This window comes from Microplitis mediator, chromosome 1, assembly GCF_029852145.1.
Source record: "Microplitis mediator isolate UGA2020A chromosome 1, iyMicMedi2.1, whole genome shotgun sequence".
Lineage (NCBI taxonomy): Eukaryota > Metazoa > Arthropoda > Insecta > Hymenoptera > Braconidae > Microplitis > Microplitis mediator.
The window spans coordinates 4,611,240-4,631,326 of record NC_079969.1 but is presented as its reverse complement, the minus strand read 5'-3'; the positions used below and the strand labels follow the sequence as shown (position 1 = coordinate 4,631,326).

General features: G+C 31.0%; 2 protein-coding genes across 7 annotated transcripts in view; one reads left to right on the top strand and one right to left on the bottom strand.

Annotated features, from left to right (window-relative positions):
• The window catches only part of LOC130668516 (neurotrimin-like), a 137,839-nt gene extending 127,605 nt beyond the window's left edge, over positions 1-10,234 (top strand). For 4 of the 6 annotated variants that reach the window (XM_057470877.1, XM_057470870.1, XM_057470883.1 and 1 more), the window contains exons 2-11: positions 4,876-4,965; positions 6,313-6,422; positions 6,843-7,050; positions 7,123-7,278; positions 7,536-7,664; positions 8,155-8,292; positions 8,621-8,791; positions 8,897-8,965; positions 9,219-9,287; positions 9,918-10,234. In XM_057470877.1, coding sequence (XP_057326860.1) covers positions 4,876-4,965; positions 6,313-6,422; positions 6,843-7,050; positions 7,123-7,278; positions 7,536-7,664; positions 8,155-8,292; positions 8,621-8,791; positions 8,897-8,965; positions 9,219-9,287; positions 9,918-10,048 — 1,271 coding nt within the window. In that variant the 3' untranslated portion in view covers positions 10,049-10,234. Of the gene's footprint in view, positions 1-639; positions 751-4,875; positions 4,966-6,312; positions 6,423-6,842; positions 7,051-7,122; positions 7,279-7,535; positions 7,665-8,154; positions 8,293-8,620; positions 8,792-8,896; positions 8,966-9,218; positions 9,288-9,917 lie in introns of those variants that run through there. The other 2 variants (XM_057470891.1, XM_057470863.1) reach the window with 2 other exon arrangements.
• Positions 10,235-11,317: 1,083 nt separating this feature from the next.
• On the bottom strand, positions 11,318-12,818 carry LOC130668557 (uncharacterized). The gene has a single exon (XM_057470902.1). The coding sequence runs from the start codon at positions 12,706-12,708 to the stop codon at positions 11,569-11,571; it is 1,140 nt and encodes a 379-aa protein (XP_057326885.1). The 5' UTR covers positions 12,709-12,818; the 3' UTR covers positions 11,318-11,568.
• Between the last annotated feature and the right edge of the window lie 7,269 nt (positions 12,819-20,087).

Below are 20,087 nucleotides of genomic sequence, written 5' to 3'. Positions count from 1 at the left end.
TTTCAAGGTCTTCCAAATTATGCTAATAAAAGAAATATTTCTTTGCTTCGATGGATTGCTTTGTTAGAAAATTGGAATCGAATATATTTATCTTTCGAGAGATTTTCGATGTTATTTATGCGAGTCTTTTAAACAGAGATAGACTATTTTCATTTTAAGATATGTATATTTATGTATTTACAGTCGAATTCCATTATGACCGAAAGTCAATAGAGGAGCCGAAATTTCCAGGAAATTGATACTTCTAGAAGCCCTTTCTCCTTTGGAGAGTAAATCAACGCATGCGCTGTTACATTTACATAAATGATGCATATATGTATAGAAAAATATACAAATGTGTATGTTTCCAAAATCCGAGAAATTATTTCTGTTTTGGACGGGTTTTGTGCGTTAAGTACCTGCGTAATAAAAATTGTCTCATCTATTTGAGATCCGCAAAACCGTAAATCGAATTTACGAGCTTAGTAGGTTTCAAAATGAATTAATCAGGTACGTGTGATAAGTGATTGTAGAAAAACAGAATTTGTCAATAAATTTTTTAATAATCTTTGAAATCGCTTGATTAGTTCATCTGAGAATTCGCCTTAATTTATTATTCGATTCGATTGCCGCGAAATGCAATTGAATTAGCTATTTCATTAAAGAGATCTTGTAAACGAAAAGTTTGAAATCGTAAATTGTGTAGCGGGGGATGAAACAACGTGACTTCAAACAAGTTCAGTGGCTTCAGGTACCATGTAGCAATAAAAGGTAACCACCCGACTCATCTGAAATCCTGTTTAATTAGGCAGTAGGCATTATATTTTCAATAAATATCAGCATTAAAATTACAACTATTAACGTCTAACATTAGAAAGAACGATATGATTAAATACTGATGGCGCGTGTTCACTTTCAAGAATCAATTTGAGGCTGATTTCTTCACTTATTACTATCCTAGGGCAAAAGTTATATTTTTTTGTTGAAAATACAAAATTACCAGTTTGAAATTGAGCCACTTTAGAAAATCCGATGGTGTTGATAAGTGTTTATTAGTACTCCGATTAGTGAATCTTAACACAATTAGCAATGTTTAGTTTTGAATAGTGTTTTATCAGTGATCATGAATAGTCCGATTAGTGAGTTTAAATTAGTATTGAAATTTATATCAGTAACAATCGGGTTTCTAATCAAAAAACTCTAATCTCAAAATTTTGTCTTTAATCTCTGTATAAATACAGTACAAATTTATAAATTGCTCAATCATCACGATTCATATCATTTGCATTATTAAGATTTTTATGGTGAGTACATAGACCTTCAAAATAATTCTAACTTATGAGTCCGTGGTTTGGCAGAGTGGTAACAGGTTTCAACTGATAGACAGAAGGATCCAGGTTCGAGCCCCAGTAATGACGAATAGTTTTTCATCGATAAAAAAAAATTAATTAACATCAATTAATCAGTACAAATCGTATTCTAAGTATATATGATTGGATCCAAATTTTTTTTGTCGGGTTACACCTCCATACCATGGAATAAGTGCATTACGCTTATGACACTAAAAATACCGAGAACACTAAACGCACTAATGACACTAAATCATCAGTGCGGGAAAATATTAGATCATTAGTTTTTCATTAGTGTTGTCCAATAGTATTCATTAGAGTTGTCCAATAGTATTCATTAGTATTTTTCCGTAAGGGTTAAAAGTTCAAATTAATATTAAAAATCCAATTAGTGAAATTTCTCTAATTTATTTTAAAAATTACTAATTCAGCAGTAACAAAATGAGCCGCGACCTGAATAAATGAAAATTTAATTAATTCATTTGTAGAGAGCAAGTTATCAGGTGTACTTATATTAATTTTCCTTCTACTTTTATAGTAGAAATTGATAAACGAGTAATTGACTGTAGCATTTTCAATGGCGAATCGCTTAAGAAGTCGAGAAGTCGTTAACTAGAGGTCCAACTGGTAGAACAAAGAAAAAGTAAAATAGATAGTGTTGGAAAAAGACGGGAGACTTAAACTAAGAAACTTGTAAGTGTCCAGAAGGAGCTGAAGATGTAAGAATTACAAAAGTACAAGAAAGGAGAAGACAAAGACGTAGATAACGTTCAAAAACTTTAAGAGGATCGACATCGAATCCCGTCTTAATAGGGACGTCATTTTGGATAAATTGCAGGGTATCGTTGTGACGAGGGCGCTGCTCAAGGACCGTGAGTAGACGTGAGCAGAATTTGTTTATACACGCAAATCCACTTAGAAAATTTTTCGTTTCAAGATCTATGTTTTTTACGATTATTTAAGTTAACATTCTCATATGATGTTTCATTAAGTACAAAGGAAAAAGTATTTATTAATTTTAGTATATTTTTAAAATGTAAAATTTTGAATATTTTAAGTCTATTGACTAAAGTAGGGTAAAATAAGTAACTAACGGAACTTTTTATAAATACTTCTTAGGTTTCAATCTTTAACGTCTACTAATTCATTAACAAACTTCATAAACGAATTTAAATTTATAAAGGTAAATACTTGAACAATAGATGAGGCAGTCACAGATACCCAAGAAAAAAAGAATATTTTGTTGACAAAAATATCTTACTTTACTACTGAAAAATTCCATCAACTATTTATTCATTAGTTAAGTAATTGTTGTTATTTTTTAGTCCAGTATTATTAGAAAGAATATTAATAACTCTGATGTCTAATACGTTTTTAACGGGAAAACACACCAAGAAAAATAACAGAAAATAAAAAATAATGCAATAAGAGAAGATAAAGATTTTTCAACGAGAACATGTTGAACTTCATCAAAATACCCCTTGGGGTATATAAAACCATATTAACTGGTGCATAGCGTGAGCTTCGCCATTGCTTCTTCGTGGTTTCTTAGTTCTCAAGAGTATTCTTCCATGGTTACGTACTTGTCATTAAGTTCAGCTAAGTAAATATCATTAAAATACGTTTGTCAGTTGACATTCATCTTATATAATTATTATTGATGATAAAATTAAAGTACATACTATAAGTACTCAAGACGTAATAGAAATGTTTTACTATCAAAATATTGAATTGAATGAAAAAAAACTACAATTGAAGTCAGATTCAATATTGCGTTATCATTAACTTAGTAAAATATCAAACCCAGTTTATTATTCGTGTATTCAGTGGCGGATTCACTTTTAACTAAAGCTTCCCTCGAATTTTTGGAATTATTGGATTGTTTAAATACTTTATCCTGGAAACTTGTCCTAGACTGGATATCCTAATTTTATCACCATACGGAATTGAAATGATTTTTCCTCTTCTTATTCTGCATATATACGGAAAAATACTAATGAACACTATTGGAAAACACTTATCAAAAAATTGTGGTCTAATATTTTTCCGCACTAATGATTTAGTGTCATTAGTATTCTCAGTATTTTTAGTGTCATAAGCGTAATACACTTATTCCATAGTATCGTTGGTGTAACCCGATAAAAAAAATTGGACAGTCATATATACTTAGATTACTATTGAACTGACTAATTGGTGTTAATTAATTTTTTTTATCGATGAAAAATTATTCGTCATTACCGGGACTCGAACCCGGATCCTTCTGCACATCAGTTGAAGCCTTGTACCACTCTGCCAAACCACGGACTAATTAGTTAGGATTATTCTGAAGAGCATAGAAATCTCAATAATCTCAACAATACAAATGATATAGAGGAAGGAGGGGGACAAAAGGGGGTGCCCCAAAAATTTTGTAAAAAAAAAAAATTTTTTTTTTTCGTCTAATTAGTATAAATCCGATATATTTGCGCACTTTTAGCCCTACGCATGACACCTGGGGCAAAATGGACCAGTCGAAAATCCTGAAAAAATGATTCTTTCAAATTTTTATCGTTAAATTAAAAGAAATTTGATATATTTCCGCATTTTTAACCCTACCCATAACACCTAGGGCAAAATGGACCAGCCGAAAATTTTTAAAAAATGATTCTTTAATATTTTTATCGTCAAATGAAAAAAATATAATACACTAATCCATTTTTCGGCAGATTTGTTATAGCTGGGGCAAATTTGGCCACTAAAAATATTCGAAAATAATATTTTATTTTTTTATTGGTAAAATATTTTAAATAATGCAAAATAATCTGCAATCTAAAAAATCAAAAAACACGTTTTTTGGGTTCAAAATAATGACAAATAAGAAATACAGAAGTGTTTTTTTTCATTAAATAGCAATTAGTAATTAAGCTAATCGAGGGGAAACGATTTATTACACTTAAAAAAATTTTTCTTGAGTATTCTAAAACCAAAAATAGTTGTCAAGAGAAAGAAATACATTCTTAATAATGAAAACAATTTAAAAATTTTTCTTACTAATAATCTCTTAATACTTATTAACACTAATTCATTTTTATTAGTACTCACTAGTTTTTGTTCTAAGGTTGTATTCAATCCTACTTATGAATATTGCTAACTTTACTTCATTAACATGACTTTGATTATGGAGATTTTCCTTAATGGAACCAAAAATAAGTGATTTCCGTTGAAATTTCACATGACTGCTATCCAATATTGTTGAATTTACGGATGTGCGACTGAGATTGATTTTGGCATTCGATCCAGCAGTTATTAAACTAAATATTTCAACTTCAAGGGATATATAACCATTATTCTAGTCACACTTTTATTTCTCTGACCCTCATATTTTCTTGCGGCTTTTTCTAACTATGTACAAGTCACGTAAAAATTTCAGGTTTTAGTAATTGACTTAACGTCCTACCACTTGTACAAATCTGATTATCCTAAATTGCAATTAAATTTTAAACCGCTCTGCATCTTAAATGTAAATTTTTACAATTTATGACTTCAACTTAGTTTTTTTTTTTTTCAGCACTCTCGATAAGGAATTTCGATATACTGGGAGAATTATCAAAACATCATCTACTATTACTTGACTCCACTATCGATGACCATAAAAATTGTAAGTTAAGGAGTAGTCAAATATCAACTAAAATTTTTGTATAAACAATAAATTAATCATAGATAATTTGAATGCCAAAGTTCATTATTAATGAAAAATTTAACCAAACACTCATTACTCGCGGGAAAACAGAAAATGAAGACCAACAAATAAATAAGAGGATGAATGAATACAAACAAAATCTGTGTCACGCTAATGACCAAATATCTGCAGTGGAATTCATAAAATGGACCGTTCCATAGCCTCATCGTCATGCTACCCATTTGTTGGATCTTTTACTCGTCTCTTTTGTTTTTTCACGCCAACCATCATGAGCGCAAGAATGATTCAACCGCACCCTCTTCGTTTACACGCTCGTAGATTCTCACGGTCTATTTCCGACGAAGGAAAATCGATTTTTCCACCGACTTACCAATTGGAATAAAGTTTATATGTCTTAGTGTGCAATCGTGCATTGATAAAAAAAAAAAAAAAACACTGAATTCACCCTTTTTTTTTCTTTTTTTATTGATGAATATTGAAGAGTATCAAATGCTTCATATTTTATAACTATTTCACAAGCGTTTCCACTTCTTACGCTATAGGTGGACGTAAATCGTCAATTTTAAAGTGCAAAAAATTATTTTTCAGAGAATGTAAAGCTTTTAGAAACCTTATTCGGAATTGTAAATAGTATATTGTGATACAAGGGACGAAACAAAACCATTTCAGACCAGGGTGAAGTTGGCTGACATCAACCACAGTCTGAAATGATGTTTCATCATGAGTCACACATTAGATTTTTCATGATTATCTGCATTGGATCTTAAAGTTTCAGTGTCAGCACCCAATCAGAAACAAGTTAATTTAAGACCAATCGAGTCATCAACTATTAGCGTAAGCGTAAATTGTCATTCGCACTTTATAATTAAGCAGAAACTATAAATACTATTTATTATTCACACTAAATTTTATAAAACTTAATCACAAAGTCAGAATCGTCATTTACGCAAACAAAACTAATGGTCTGAAATTACTATTAAAAAAACGGCAAGTATCAGAGTTCAAATTGCGAAATCCTTCAGTCATCGGGCAGAAACATTATTTGTTTCTTCCCAAGGGACGGAACAAGTTTGTTTCTGCCGGCTGACTGGAAGCATTGACAATCAACGCGTTTGCTAATATTTGTTCGCAGCATCGGAGTGAAATTAGCTTCTTTCGACTGATTGTACAGACACTAAACCTAAGTTTCAATGCTGGTATCATGAAAAGAATTATTCTGAGTTTTTGAAGAGAAACGTTTTTACCAGGGTTACAAAACAAATTTCTTCAAAATCAGAAAACAAATAATTAAAATTTGTATTTCAGTTGCAGATGATCCTGTTCCTATGTTTGCTGAGCCAATACCGAACGTGACTGTTAGTATTGGTCGAGATGCGTTATTGGCGTGCATAGTGGATAATCTAAAGCGTTATCAGGTATAATAAAAAACTAGTATTGTCTTTTCAAGCAAACAATATCTTATCGACCGTCGAAACAAACTTTGTTAATGAAACAAGAGTAAAAATTATCTATCCTTTTATATTCTTGAAAGCTACAGAAGCATTTTTCATCCGATAAAATCAATTTTCTTCAAGAATTCTTTATGCATGACAAAGAGTTTTCGTTACGAAAAACATGATATGATCAACTGAAAAACTTTGTTTTTTTTCAACACAATAAGTGTTGGGAAGTTTTAGGGTTCAGCTTACAAATTGGAACGTTTTTCAAATTTTTCAGAGTTGAAAAGCTTAATAAATTTACAAAGAATCCCCATAAAAATTACCGATGTTCAAATTATTTAAAGCTACATATATTTGTGTAATTTGTCACAGTGCTAAAATATATTCTCTGTTAAGGTGGCGTGGGTTCGAGTTGATACACAGACGATACTCTCAATTCATGATAACGTTATCACTCAAAATCCGCGAATATCATTGTCATACAATGATCATCGATCGTGGTATCTTCATATAAAAAATGTACAGGAAATTGATCGAGGATGGTATATGTGTCAAATTAATACTGACCCGATGAGAAGTCTTCAAGGTTATCTTCAAGTTGTAGGTAAGTCGTATGATTGCTATTGTTTTCATTTGTCGATTGAACTGTCTAATTTTATAATTTCATTTTTTTTAGTACCGCCTAAAATTGTTGCAAAAGAAACAAGTACTGATATGGTTGTGAGAGAAGCTTCAAATGTGACACTAGTATGCAAAGCAGTTGGATATCCCGAACCCTACGTGATGTGGCGCCGAGAAGACGGCAGAAATATAAATTATAATGGCGAAAGTGGTAAGTAAAAAATCAGGTGAATGATTGATATTTTAGTACAATTATAAACCCAAAAAAATATAATAGAAGGTGTCTCAATGTTTAAATTTTTGCGTCTATTTACGGGAAGTATGGCGCATGCGCCAATTTGTATCATTTGTTTTCTCATAAAAGAAAAGAACGACTTTCTTCGCTCTAAGCTCAAACTTTCGGTTTAGGTATGGTGGAAAAACTATCTCTACATTAAGATCTAAGAGATATGTTTTCTTTTCTTGCAGTGAGCGTCGTAAATGGTGAGATCCTTCATATTGTAAAAATCAGTCGATTACATATGGGTGCTTATTTATGTGTGGCAAGCAATGAAGTGCCACCTTCAGTGAGTGCACGCGTGGATGTTCGAGTGCAATGTAAGTTATTTTAAGCAGATCAATTATTCTTTCTCAATAATCACTTTCTTAGAATAATAGTAAAGCCATAGCAATTTCCTTGTGTCCTGTTATTGGAAATCGCTTTAATCATTAAAAACATATGTCATAATTCTGCCTATTGAAATACGAATACAAGTAAAATCTGTTGTTAATTTAATATTCTAAATACTTTACGTATTTCGAATGATAGCGAGAAGTTCAACACAAAGACTAGAATTAGCATGAGTTATTAACTAAAAGTTTTTCGCCGAAATCGCACAGATCAAAAGCCTAAAATTGCAGAAGGGGGGGGGGTATATTTTGAAACGATCTGTTACTTAGTGAAGGTAGGGGTCAGAAAGTGATCCTAAATGTATGACGTAATTTAAGAATATCTTCTGATGAAACAAAAGTCCGGGAGTTTGCGAATTACAAACAATTGATCCTAGAACCGGACATCACGATACAGTGGATATTCCTTTTTTTCTAGTTCCGCCAATGCTGTCAATACCAAATCAACTGGAAGGAGCTTATATTGGCCAGGATGTCATTTTAGAATGTCATACAGAAGCTTATCCTACGTCGATAAATTATTGGACAACAGAGACCGGTGACATGATCGTTTCAGGTAAATTTGTTAGTTTACTTGAATGAAACATCTCATAAAGATTCAGTTATTTCATCAATATCTTGGGTGATTATCACGGAGAGACATCGATTTAGGACTGTCATATAATATTGATATACACACTTTCAATAAAAAGTCATGATTTAACCTAAGAAACGAATAAAATACGTATACTTTTAGATACTTATTCTAAAAATTCAAATGATATTTATGTGATCACTAAGGTAATGAAAAATATCCAGAAAGTATGTATATTATTATAAGATTTGTAGAAATGTATTCTATGTTTACTTAAGTTACGAATAAAGAATTGATTTTACTTGCCCAGGCTATTACCATTCGATTGCAGGTGAAAAATATGAAGCGCTTTACACCGACAGCGGTTACAATAAATATATGATGCTAAAAATCCGTAACGTTGGACCCAATGATTTTGGATCGTATAAATGCGTGGCGCAAAATTCACTTGGAGGAACAGACGGAGTTATAAAACTAGATGGTGTGTATAATTTTGAATATGTAAAGAAGCAACCAAAAAATTTAGAAAGCTTGAAGGATATAAAATCACTCAGTGATAATATTTACGAAATATTTACTGTTTCAGAAATTCCTGCGCCTTCGACTACCACAACGCAAGCAACGTACTACGTTACATCTTTAATAAAAAAGAATGGTAATATACATTTTCTTAAGAAAAAAAAAATATAGATCAAGCTTTTTATATGACGAGTCAATATTTAGTAGATGATGGAGTCAATAACTCCAAAAAATAAAATAAATTTTCAGTGACCTTTGTTAAAATCGGAACCAATCCAATCAAACATATCCTTAATTTTTTGAAGAATGATTTCTGTTTATCTTCTACACTTGAACTTTCTAATATTACATTAATCGAAACCAAAATATATTGGGTTTTATTATTGCAGCAAAAAATGGAAATAAAAAATATAGACAACGACCCAACGATTATGAAGTAGAAGAGTGGCGAGATACCGGTAAGTGAATTTTTATAAAATAGAGATAAAAAGGGTATTCAGGTGCTAATTAACCAATACTCACTGCATTAGAGCAATAAATTCGTATTGTAGCCACAAATCATGTTTGGATACTGTAGCTTCAAAAGTCTGAACCAACTGAAACTTTCATTCTGATTCACAAAATTTGAATAGGAACTAAACTAGACCATAACCCAGAAGCATAATTCGAATCTCTTATCACATTTCACAGCATAAGTATACTGTGAACTATGACTGGAATTCGATTAAAAAATTTTTTTCGGAACTTTTTTGAGTTTTTTCTACTAGAGGACATCATAATGAACAAAAAATGTTGATATTATGAAGAGGTATTTCCAACAGGTTCAAAGTTACGTTCCTCTAAATTAAAATACAGGAACAGTGTTCTCATCTATCCTTATAGGGGTCATAAGTGAAGAATATTTTCTTTTTCAGACATTTTGGAGTTAAAATCTTCATAGGAATTAATGACGATCTATCAGATTTTATGAAATATTTATAGCAGGGTATCATTGACTGTTAATTACCGAGTTTTGTTCTTGTCGATAGTTACATCTTTGCTAAATACTTCTTTTTCGGCTTTCTGATACATTGCTGTTGTGTTTTCAGATTACGAACGAGACTACGACTCGACGAAAAAGTCAAAACTCGATACTGAAGGCAGTGGATCTATAAGGTTTTCGGGCCCATTAATCACGTGGCTTCTATCATCGTCACTACTAGTTACTGCAGGAAGATGATAGTTTTCAAATGAATGGGGCTTCCAGTCGATGTTTTCTCCATAACAAACACCAATTGTTTGAATCTGGCCGACGGCCATTTAATACAAAACATTTGTGAACTAAAATTATTTTCATACTGAAAGCAACCAACCGAAGGTGAATTCACATAACAAGCATGTTTGTATGTAATTTAATGTATTAAAACAATAAATAATAGATAGAGAGATAAAAATAGATTAATGCGAAAGTGGCAGATATTTGTAAATGTATGGATAAATTATATGTACCTATAATACAAGTTAAAAAAATTTAGTAGAAAATTTTATATGTGATACAGCTTTTTATTGCAATAATTATGTTCTGGCAAAATATATGTATAATGATACGGTGCAACTGGTTCCCCACATCGAGATGATGAAGAACAAGTTACACGTTCAAAATTTCTTTATTTAACTCAATCTCTTCCCAATTAATTCACTCAATATCATAATTTACTCGTTTATCAGTATACTATTTATATCTTGACATTCAAGCCTGAGGTAGCCATAGTTCGGGGTGGCTGAGGACCCAATAATTATTGTAATTAAACGGGAAACTCAAAAAAGAAGAAAAAGGCGCAGCAGAAATCCACTGCATAGGTCATTTGAGGACAAAAGAGCTAGAAAACGACGAAATCTATATGAATATTATCGTCATACAGAAAAAACTACTCTATCGTGATTTTTATCTGTTTTTTGAGTCTTTCTCGAATTTTCATTGGAAGCGATATTAGAATTCCCTGGTGGAAATTTTTCGGAGTTTTCTCTGAAAAACGTAGTTCTAAAATTCGAAAGACTTTCAAAGTTTTAAAGACTTTTTTAGAGTTTTTCAGAGAAAACTCCGATATATTTCCACCAGGGTTTGCATAACCAGTCGTGGGATACTTCAAGACGGTTATAAACCGAATACAATCTGTAGAGAAAACGAAATATTGTGCGTAGAGAGAAATTAAAATGCATATCAAACTCTTTAGAGTCGTATAGAAGACCGGATACTAATGAGTCACAGCAAATAGAGGGTAGTTGGGACTTAGCGGCTCGCTGCGGGCGGTGAGGTCTCAGGGCCCAGGGCCTTTTTTTACTAGGATCGGGGTCATCTCCCATTGCTATTCTTTGAGTGCCAGGTGATCGATTTTTTGCATGGTGGGCAATTAGAAATTTTGGTATCAAACCTTCTATGCTAGAACTTAAGATGCAGTTAACGAAAAGAGAGAAAAAAAAATTTACTGAGTAAGAATTTCTTTGTGCGAAGACAAAAAATTTAACAAGTACCCAGGAAAAACCTGCATATTCTTTTTGGCTAATGCTAGATGGCATTTTCACAACTAATTTTATTAACATCTTTGGTATTTTACGATTGAGTTCAAAAGTATTGTAACAGCGCATGTGCTTTTTTCTTAATATAATATTGTTTTGATCTGATAAGTTAATAAAAAATATCTGCGTGTCAAATTGCACAAATTGTTTTTTCAACAATCAAAATCTTCGATTTGTGAAACCTCATACTATTGTACAAATGCTTGTACTCAAATCAACACCTAAATCGAGAAGAGTCTCGAGCAATGTCGCTCTTTTGACACACAACATAGTCATATCAATGGGCAATTTCGATATATTGACATAATTTATCGAATTCCTTGGAGCACATGGAGAGCAAGAAATGCATGCATCTTCTTTGTTTGTCTTGAAAACATCATTGCAAAGAGAAGGTATCAATTCTTCAGTAGATGAATTTTTCAATAGTTGAGATTTGGAATAGTTATTCCAAAGTTGTGACTCATATTTTGATATAAGATATGGTATATTTTCCAGCTTACATACAGATTCGACCAAACTCAAATTCGTTTTCAAATTTTGTTTTTCCGATCCGTTTTCTTTTATGGCTTTATATAAATACACTTGTAAATTGTATTGCAATGAATTTGCAACAGGAGTAATTTCATCAGGAATCTTTCCATATAGATTATTCTGCGTACAAGATCGATTTATTAACTTAAAAGATGTTATTCCAGTTGCATCTTTTTTTACCAAGTAACAGCCTTGGCGTGAAACTGAAGCTGTAGCAATATTATCCTCTAAATTACCATCAACTCGCATTTTCGCGAAAAGACCATGAATAATTCCATCATTTGACTTCAAACCTCGTATAAGATTCAAATATATGTCAAATTTTTCCTTAGCTTCATCTGTTAATTTTCTTTTTATCTCATTATATGATGTCACAAATACATCAAGATCTGGATGTTCTATTTGCGCTTGTCTATATTTTTCATTAAACTTAAGAATATGAATATCAGGAACTTCGGATAGTAACAAATTTTGAAAACTTTTCTCTTCACGAGCGGTTACCTCATGAGATAAATGTAATAAATCATTAAACTCCCGCAAATTCCCTTTCCGTAAAAAACACTCAATGTCTTTAATCAATATTTTGTTCATATAAACTTCTCCGTCGTCAATGTGGAAGTCCGCGTTTGTAAATATTTCTTTGAGTGCATTTAAACCTGGATTATTTTTTGGATCGTCTAAAATTTCCACGATTTCTGTTTGAAATTTCAACTCTAAGTTTTTTTCGGGGTCTGGAAAGTGGTCACTAAGACTGCGCAATTTCGTCAACAACTTTTTTATGGTTGACGACATAGCATATAGTAATACAGCTAACAATTAATATAAAATGGTATCTGTCGGTATGACTCAGAATTTAGGCAGCGTCAAAACTAATGATTCAGTGATAAATTCTAGTATCGCTTTAGTTGTCATCTACATTACAATGTTGTATATAGCATGCACACTTTGTTATAAATAATCGCGTAGATTATCTAATCTATAGTCACCTCGACAATATAAAATTTACATTATAATTGAAATGATAATTTTAAACATAGTCATAAATGAGCCATAGAACGTAGTAAATCTCAGTCAATGCAATTTAGGGTAGTTGTTTGGAAGTGTGCCATGGTGGAAATTTTTCGGAATTTTCTCTGAAAAACTCGGTTCTAAAGTTCTAAAGACTTTTTTAGAGTTATTCGGGAAAATTCTGAAAAATTTTCATCAGGGGGGTCAACCACATATTTGGAAAATCAATATTTTCGAATGTTTTTTTTTGTTTAATTGTTCTTTTTTACGGCGGATTTATGAAAAAAATATATCGATTTCCAAAAATAAAAATAAACATTTTTTTTACAATCAAAAGTTTAAAAAATAATATTTCACTAGTTTTTCATTGAAATTTAATTAATGTTTATGTTATCGAACATCGCAGTAATTTTTTTCAAAAAGTACATAAAAAAATGAATAAGTTGAATAAAAAAAATTTAGTTCCAACTATCGTGCATAAATTATTGAGTGTACGTCACTCTCGATTAATAGTACATTACACACCAAGAGGGGAAAGTAAGACATTCCAACGCGCGTGTGCGATTTCCTACAAACACGCGAATTGGGACATCCTACCTTCCGTGGTGACGATTTTTCACCTGATCTGCACCTGAATGATTAATTTTCGCTACTGTTTGTGGAAAGAATGACGCTTGCGCTGATTTTTATCATCTGTTTTCTCATAAGAGAAAAGAACGACTTTCTTCCCTCTAAAAAGGGCAGGAATTGGAACTTTCGGTGCATTAATAGTGGAAATTTTTCGGACTTTTCTCTGAAAAACTCTGAAAAAGTCTTTAGAACTTTAGAACTGAGTTTTGCAGAGAAAATTCCAAAGAATTTCCACCAGGGTATGTATGGTGAAAAATTTTTTTTCACTAATTCATTTTGTAAACTTTACATACAATTTATATACATTACTAATATGTGTAATTTTTCATATAAGAATATCCATCACAGGTTACTGATCAATGCACTTATCATAAGAATAGAGATGATGTACAGAAATGAAGAATTTCTTAGCGCAAGAAATTTTTACAGGCCCAAAAAATTTTTTGAGGCGAGAAAAAAATTGTTGCGCCAAAAAATTCTTTTTTTCTGTGTAGATATTTTTTGGACTTACCCGAGAATTCCAATGGTACTGAGCTCCGCAATTGCAGTCTAGTATTGAATCTGCGCCTCTCAATAATTATTCGCGACCTTGGGTCATTAGATTGTGGTTTAGTGTAATTTCCTTTACTCAAGCAATTTTAAGGGCCAAAAAATTAAACAAGGTATCCATCACCGACTCGTTTAGAAAAGACAAAAATGATCGAATTGAATATGATTTTAATATTTGAAGCAAGGGTTTGATAATTTTAAAGAGTTTAAGTGAAATCAAACATGTATCTAAAGTTCCGAACGTTCGAACATAAAAAATCTAAATTCTATGAAACTCTATGCCGTATTTCAACTCGAATTTATTTCTCCAACAAAATCTAATAATTTACGTATAGTTGCTAGTGCAGTGCCGGGTATTACTACTCTCCCATCTGTTATTCGAAATTCAAACTTCTTTGCCGTTCTCATGTGACGGTAAGTTTTATTTGATAGCCAGACTTTCTAACGTCAAGTTTATGTCTAAGTTCTGCTGTTCATATTTTTGACTGCAAGATGAGTACTACATAAATTACAAGTTGACGTGAATTTACAGCCACACTAAACATTCAAAATGAATCAGAAAGTTCCCTGATAGCCAAAATATACATATAATTGCTCAGCAAGTTTCTGGCAAGTCTCAGCTGGATAATACTTGCGTGCAAATTGATGCAAATCAACTGCCGTCATCTAAATGTAATTTGACAAAAAACTTGCCGTCAATTTCAAGTGAAACTTTCAATCAACTTAACGTCATTGTCTGACAGCAACACTTGTAATTAAATTGAATTCAAGTTACAGACAATTTAATGTCAACTTAAAGGTAACTGTTTGCTCTCCATCACATTCCTTTAAGTTGACTTCAGAATACGGCCGTAACTTGAAGTTAACTTGCAGTTAAGGTGGCTATCAGGATAAAATTTTTTTTTCAAATTAACTACAAATTACCATCGACTACATGCACTTTCAAGATTGCGCAGTCAACTTGACATCTTATTTTGGCTGTAGATTTCCGTCAAGTTGCGATCAAGTTGACGACAACTTCTGCCTTTGTGATTATTGACTACAAGTTGATGCCAACTTTCCCAGAATCTTGACGACAATCCATGCCGCAACCTGTTGCCAACTTTCTGGAAAAATTGAAGGCAACTTTCTCAGCAAGTTGGCGTCTAATTGTCGTCCACTTATGGAAATGCCAATTTTAGAATTCAGCTGGCGATGATTTCAGCAGTAGGTTATCGCTAGCTTGGCTATCAGGGTATACAAGTCAGAAGTTGTCATTAATTTGTTGTCAAGTTAATCATAACTATTTGACACCGACATTTGAGCAAAAAGTCTGACCACCAGAAATTCGTCCAGTAAAATGAAATCACGAGTGCGAATGTAGCAGACATCAGACAAATTTAAAATTATAAATAAATAGAGTAAATACTTTAAAAAATTAAATTTCTAGAAAATGCACTTATTTATTTAAAAATTTATGAAATGCGCATTTTTTTAAATTTTATTTTATTTATTATTTACTCGATTCATTAATAATCAACCGAGTGTCGTGATCATCATGAAACCGTCTAGTGATGACAGCAGTATTCAAAATATATTTTTTCTCCGTGTAACGTAAGTTAAAAAAAATTTAATAAGTAATACTAAGAAAGATTTTTTAACTCATATCTTTATAAATAATTTCTGGGCCGTGCTAACCGAATATATGAATAATACTTTCCCTGTAAGAAAAACTTTCGAAAGATTTTCATTATTTGAGTGTCATAATTATTTAAGACGTAATTAGAAAAATAAAACTTGAAAATTTGGTTATTAATGCCCACCCTTAACTACTTAAGTGGAGAAAAGTAAACCCTGATTAAACAACTGAATTCGATCGAATTAAACAGAATTAAATTTTTAATTCTATTCAATTCAGATAAATTCTGTCAATTCGGTACCTAACTTAAAAATTAATTCTGTCTAATTCGGCAGGAAAACCAGCATTTGTCTAAATTAAAACGAATTTAAATAATTCTATTCGGTTTAATTCTGATTAATTCGAAAATAATTCTCCAATTTCTGGTTCTGAATCCGAATTAAACTGAATTAATATGAATTTGAAATTTTTAAATCGGTTTTATTCTGTTTAATTCAAATTCAAATTTTCAATTCAGTTGAATTCTGTTTTGCAGAATTCGACAGAATATAACAGAATTAAAATTTTTAATTCGGTCGAATTCAGTTGTTTAATCAGGGAACATAAAAAAAAAAATAAAATAAAAAGTAAAGAATCTACTGGGTCTAGATTTTGGAAATGTTTCTTATAAGTGCTAGAATCCCAACCGTGAATTGCCGGTTCCATTTACTCCTCTGTCACTTTTAAGCAGTAAAATGACATAAATTTTTTTCATCTTCGTTGAGTGAAAAACGTTCAGAACTTCAGGTACATCAGAGCAGATGGGATTTGAAAATTTTTTCATTGATTTTATATCTCAAAATGACCTGATATCATGAGAATATTGATCGTGCAAGTAGTGATCGATTTATTTTAAAAAATTTCTGGGTAATTATTATCAATGACTTGTATTACATTGGACGATTTGTAACTTACTGCAAAAATATGTGATCTCAGCGAATAAATAACATCAACATTGTGGTAGTATTAAATATCATCAGATAAAAAAAGAGATAAGAAAAAAAAACACATGAAAGACAAATGGAAAGAGAGAAAATATCCCAGCCACCATCAAAAATTTGTAGCTAAATTTTTTTTCTCTTCTCTTTTTTTAGATCATCAGATTGCTTTATTCAAATTGACTAAACATTTTACGGTGGCGCTATGTCTGGTCTTCGGACGTGAGAATAATGTTATCTTAAGTTAGCCATCAGAACAATAAATACTATCATTTGTTGACATTAGTCCTTAAGTCGCACCTGGACTTGAATGAAAAATTACATTAAGAATATAAAATATAGATTAACTATTTTTTTTACTAATAGTGATTTTTTAAATCATAGAAATTAATTTTCAAATTATAAGCGTCACTTTTTTTGAATAATAGAGAATTAGCCTTTTTGAAAGTCAATTATCGAAACAAAATTACAAAAATTCTTTAAAAATACTCAGAAAAAAAACATTTCTTGGTGCAAGAAAAATTTTTCATTAAAAAATGAAGATAAAAATTTTCTTGAGACTAGAAATAATTTCTTGACGCAAGAAAATTTTCATTTTCAAAATAAAAAACAGAAAAAATTTTATGAATCCATTTTTTTTTAATTCGACATTGAAATACTTATAATTATCTAATTAATAGTAAATTCAAACAAACTCTCCTTCAAAAGAGAAGTCGCTGATCTTATATTTTTCTACAAAACCATAAATGGCCACATTGACTCCCCAGAAATTTTAGAACAATTTGGTCTTGTCTGCAATAAACCAGGTTTAAGATCATACAGGTTGTTGAGTACAACTCAAATATCAAAAAGTTGAGGGTACTATGGGCCAGGGAACAGGATAGCGAATTCAGTTAACGATTATTGTGCTTCCATAAATTTTTTTGGTGATTCTTTATCATTAAGGACAAGATTTTTGCCTCAACTTCGAAATGAATGGTTCAAATGTTTAATATTACGGCGAAAATATTGGTCTTATAAAAAAACTTTTCAAACAAAAGTTGTAGGAAATTTATTTTCACAAAAAAATGTCTCTTATGATTTTTTTATACGACCAATATTTTCACCGTAATTCCAAAATTTAGATTCATAATGAATTATTAAAATATTTGTTTATTATGAAAATCTTAATTTCGAAATTACGGTGAAAATATTGGTCGCATAAAAAAATCATAAGAGACATTTTCTCTAGAAAATAAAATTTCCTACAACTTTTATTTGAAAAATTTTTTTATACGACCAACATTTCCACTGCAATTCCAAAATTTGACACCATGAATTATTAATTGTTATTTTTAAATAAAAGCAAAAATCCGGGCCTATTTATCATGTTTTTCAACAAAAATAAAAAATATTGTACCACGTCACTAATATAAAATAGTACATTACATTATATTCTCGTACTGTGCAGTTAATGATTAAACACTACTTCTGTAATAGTTAAATGAAATGTATAAAGCCGATTGGCGTAAATAAATAAATAAGTAAATTCTCAAATAGATTTTTTAATAGGAATTTCGGTATAAATTTTTAACTTATCATTACATTTCTAATCTGATAATAACAACCTTGATTTCTGCTTTAATCATTAAATTGCTTTAAACGATTAAAGATAATTGATCTTAAATTTATAAAAACAAATAATTATGGGAAAAAGCGAATTGGAAGAAAGAAGTTATTTAGGAGGAGGTAGTTTTTTTGTATAGACTTTTGTTGGGAATAGATTTACTTTGCAATTTGTTATTTGAGGCCTTCGATACATTCTTCGTACGTATTTAAAGCCGTTTGAGGTATAATCTTTCTTTGATGCACTGAAGTGGTCCTTTTCTACAATAGACATTCACTTCTCTTTTCTTCGTGGCTACAACAGAAAGCGCATTACGTATTTTTTGTTGGTAAAATAACACGCTGTCAGACTTTTAGTGGATATGCTAAATATACACTATTTGGAGATGAGTTGGATTGATCGTTTCGCTTTCGAGTGTTATTTTACAAATCAAGTAACACGCGATAGCTCTATAAATTTATATATACTTATGTACAACACATACGTGCGGGTCATTCCACCGAACAAAATTTTAATCAAAGCGTGACCCCGATGGATTTTTTTGAAATTGCACACCTCAATTTTTTAAATATTTAGTCCTTTCGTAGAAATCATTTTTTGAATTTTGACTCGGACATCATTTTGAAAATAATCAGAGTAATTTCTTAGGATTTCAAAACGATATATATAGGCTTAGGATTTCAAAAATATATATATAGGCTGTAGAACTCTTGCTGTTAGTAGAAAATATCTGACATTATGTTGTTGTGCTGATATTATTAATAATCGATTGGATGTCCCTGAATTAGTTAGTCTGTTCAAGTTCATGGTGCCTCACAATTGACGAGTAAAATTTATCAGATAATTCTTACCGTGTGTGAATTTGAATGCATTAAAGGCAAGAAAAACGCACACATTTACATTCAAAATTTATACAATAGGTATTTTATTACTAGTAATTATTAGTAATTTCAATTTTCAAATTTACTGAAAAGATTTTGATTTTTCATTAAAAATATTTCAATCTTGACCAAGAAAGTTGATAATTATAATTAATCTGATTTATAACAAAGAAATAAAACCAAGGTATCGAGTCTTCTCAATTTAAATAATCTTATTATAGCAAATCATATTAACATAGAAGATGATATTCTGGTCAAAATCATTTTTGAGATCGAATATTTATCATCTTGAAAGTCTTATTTTACTAAAAAAACTTGGAGAAATTGATCCTTAGAACAGTCAAGGACTAGATCAATGAAAACATTATTAAAAATAAAATACTATAGTAATAAATAATGGTATAAATATTATTAAAAAAATGAAAAAAAAATCTGGACCGTTTGTTGATTTACTCTCTTTGACCAATTGGCTGATCAAACAATACAAGAACCGATTAGATCCCGTTTAGACCTACATAATTAAATGGGGTATAATAATTATCCTTTTTGCTTCCTCCCTTTCCGTCGATACTCAGATTAAGTTAATTGCTTTATTAGATTAGATTCACCTCAAAATTGAGGCGAAAACCTTAGAATGTTGTTCGCACCAATAACCTCATTAATTCAAGACTTTTATTATTATGTGGCAAATTTATTAATTATATTAAGTATTTAATTTTTTTTAACGATATTTTTTTCCCGTATTTTAATCTTGTACTGAAGGGTTTTGATATAGAAATAATAATAATCGCCCGTCTGGACAGGTAGTGACGAACATACAGTATAACACCACAACTAAAAGCGGTCAGGACTTAGCAAAGGTCATATGAGATCTCCATTTCATGTCTTGGCACATACTCACT

Excerpts from the sequence above, each read along its gene's own strand:
- LOC130668557 (XM_057470902.1), bottom strand. The coding sequence starts at position 12,708 with ATGTCGTCAACCATAAAAAAGTTGTTGACGAAATTGCGCAGTCTTAGT.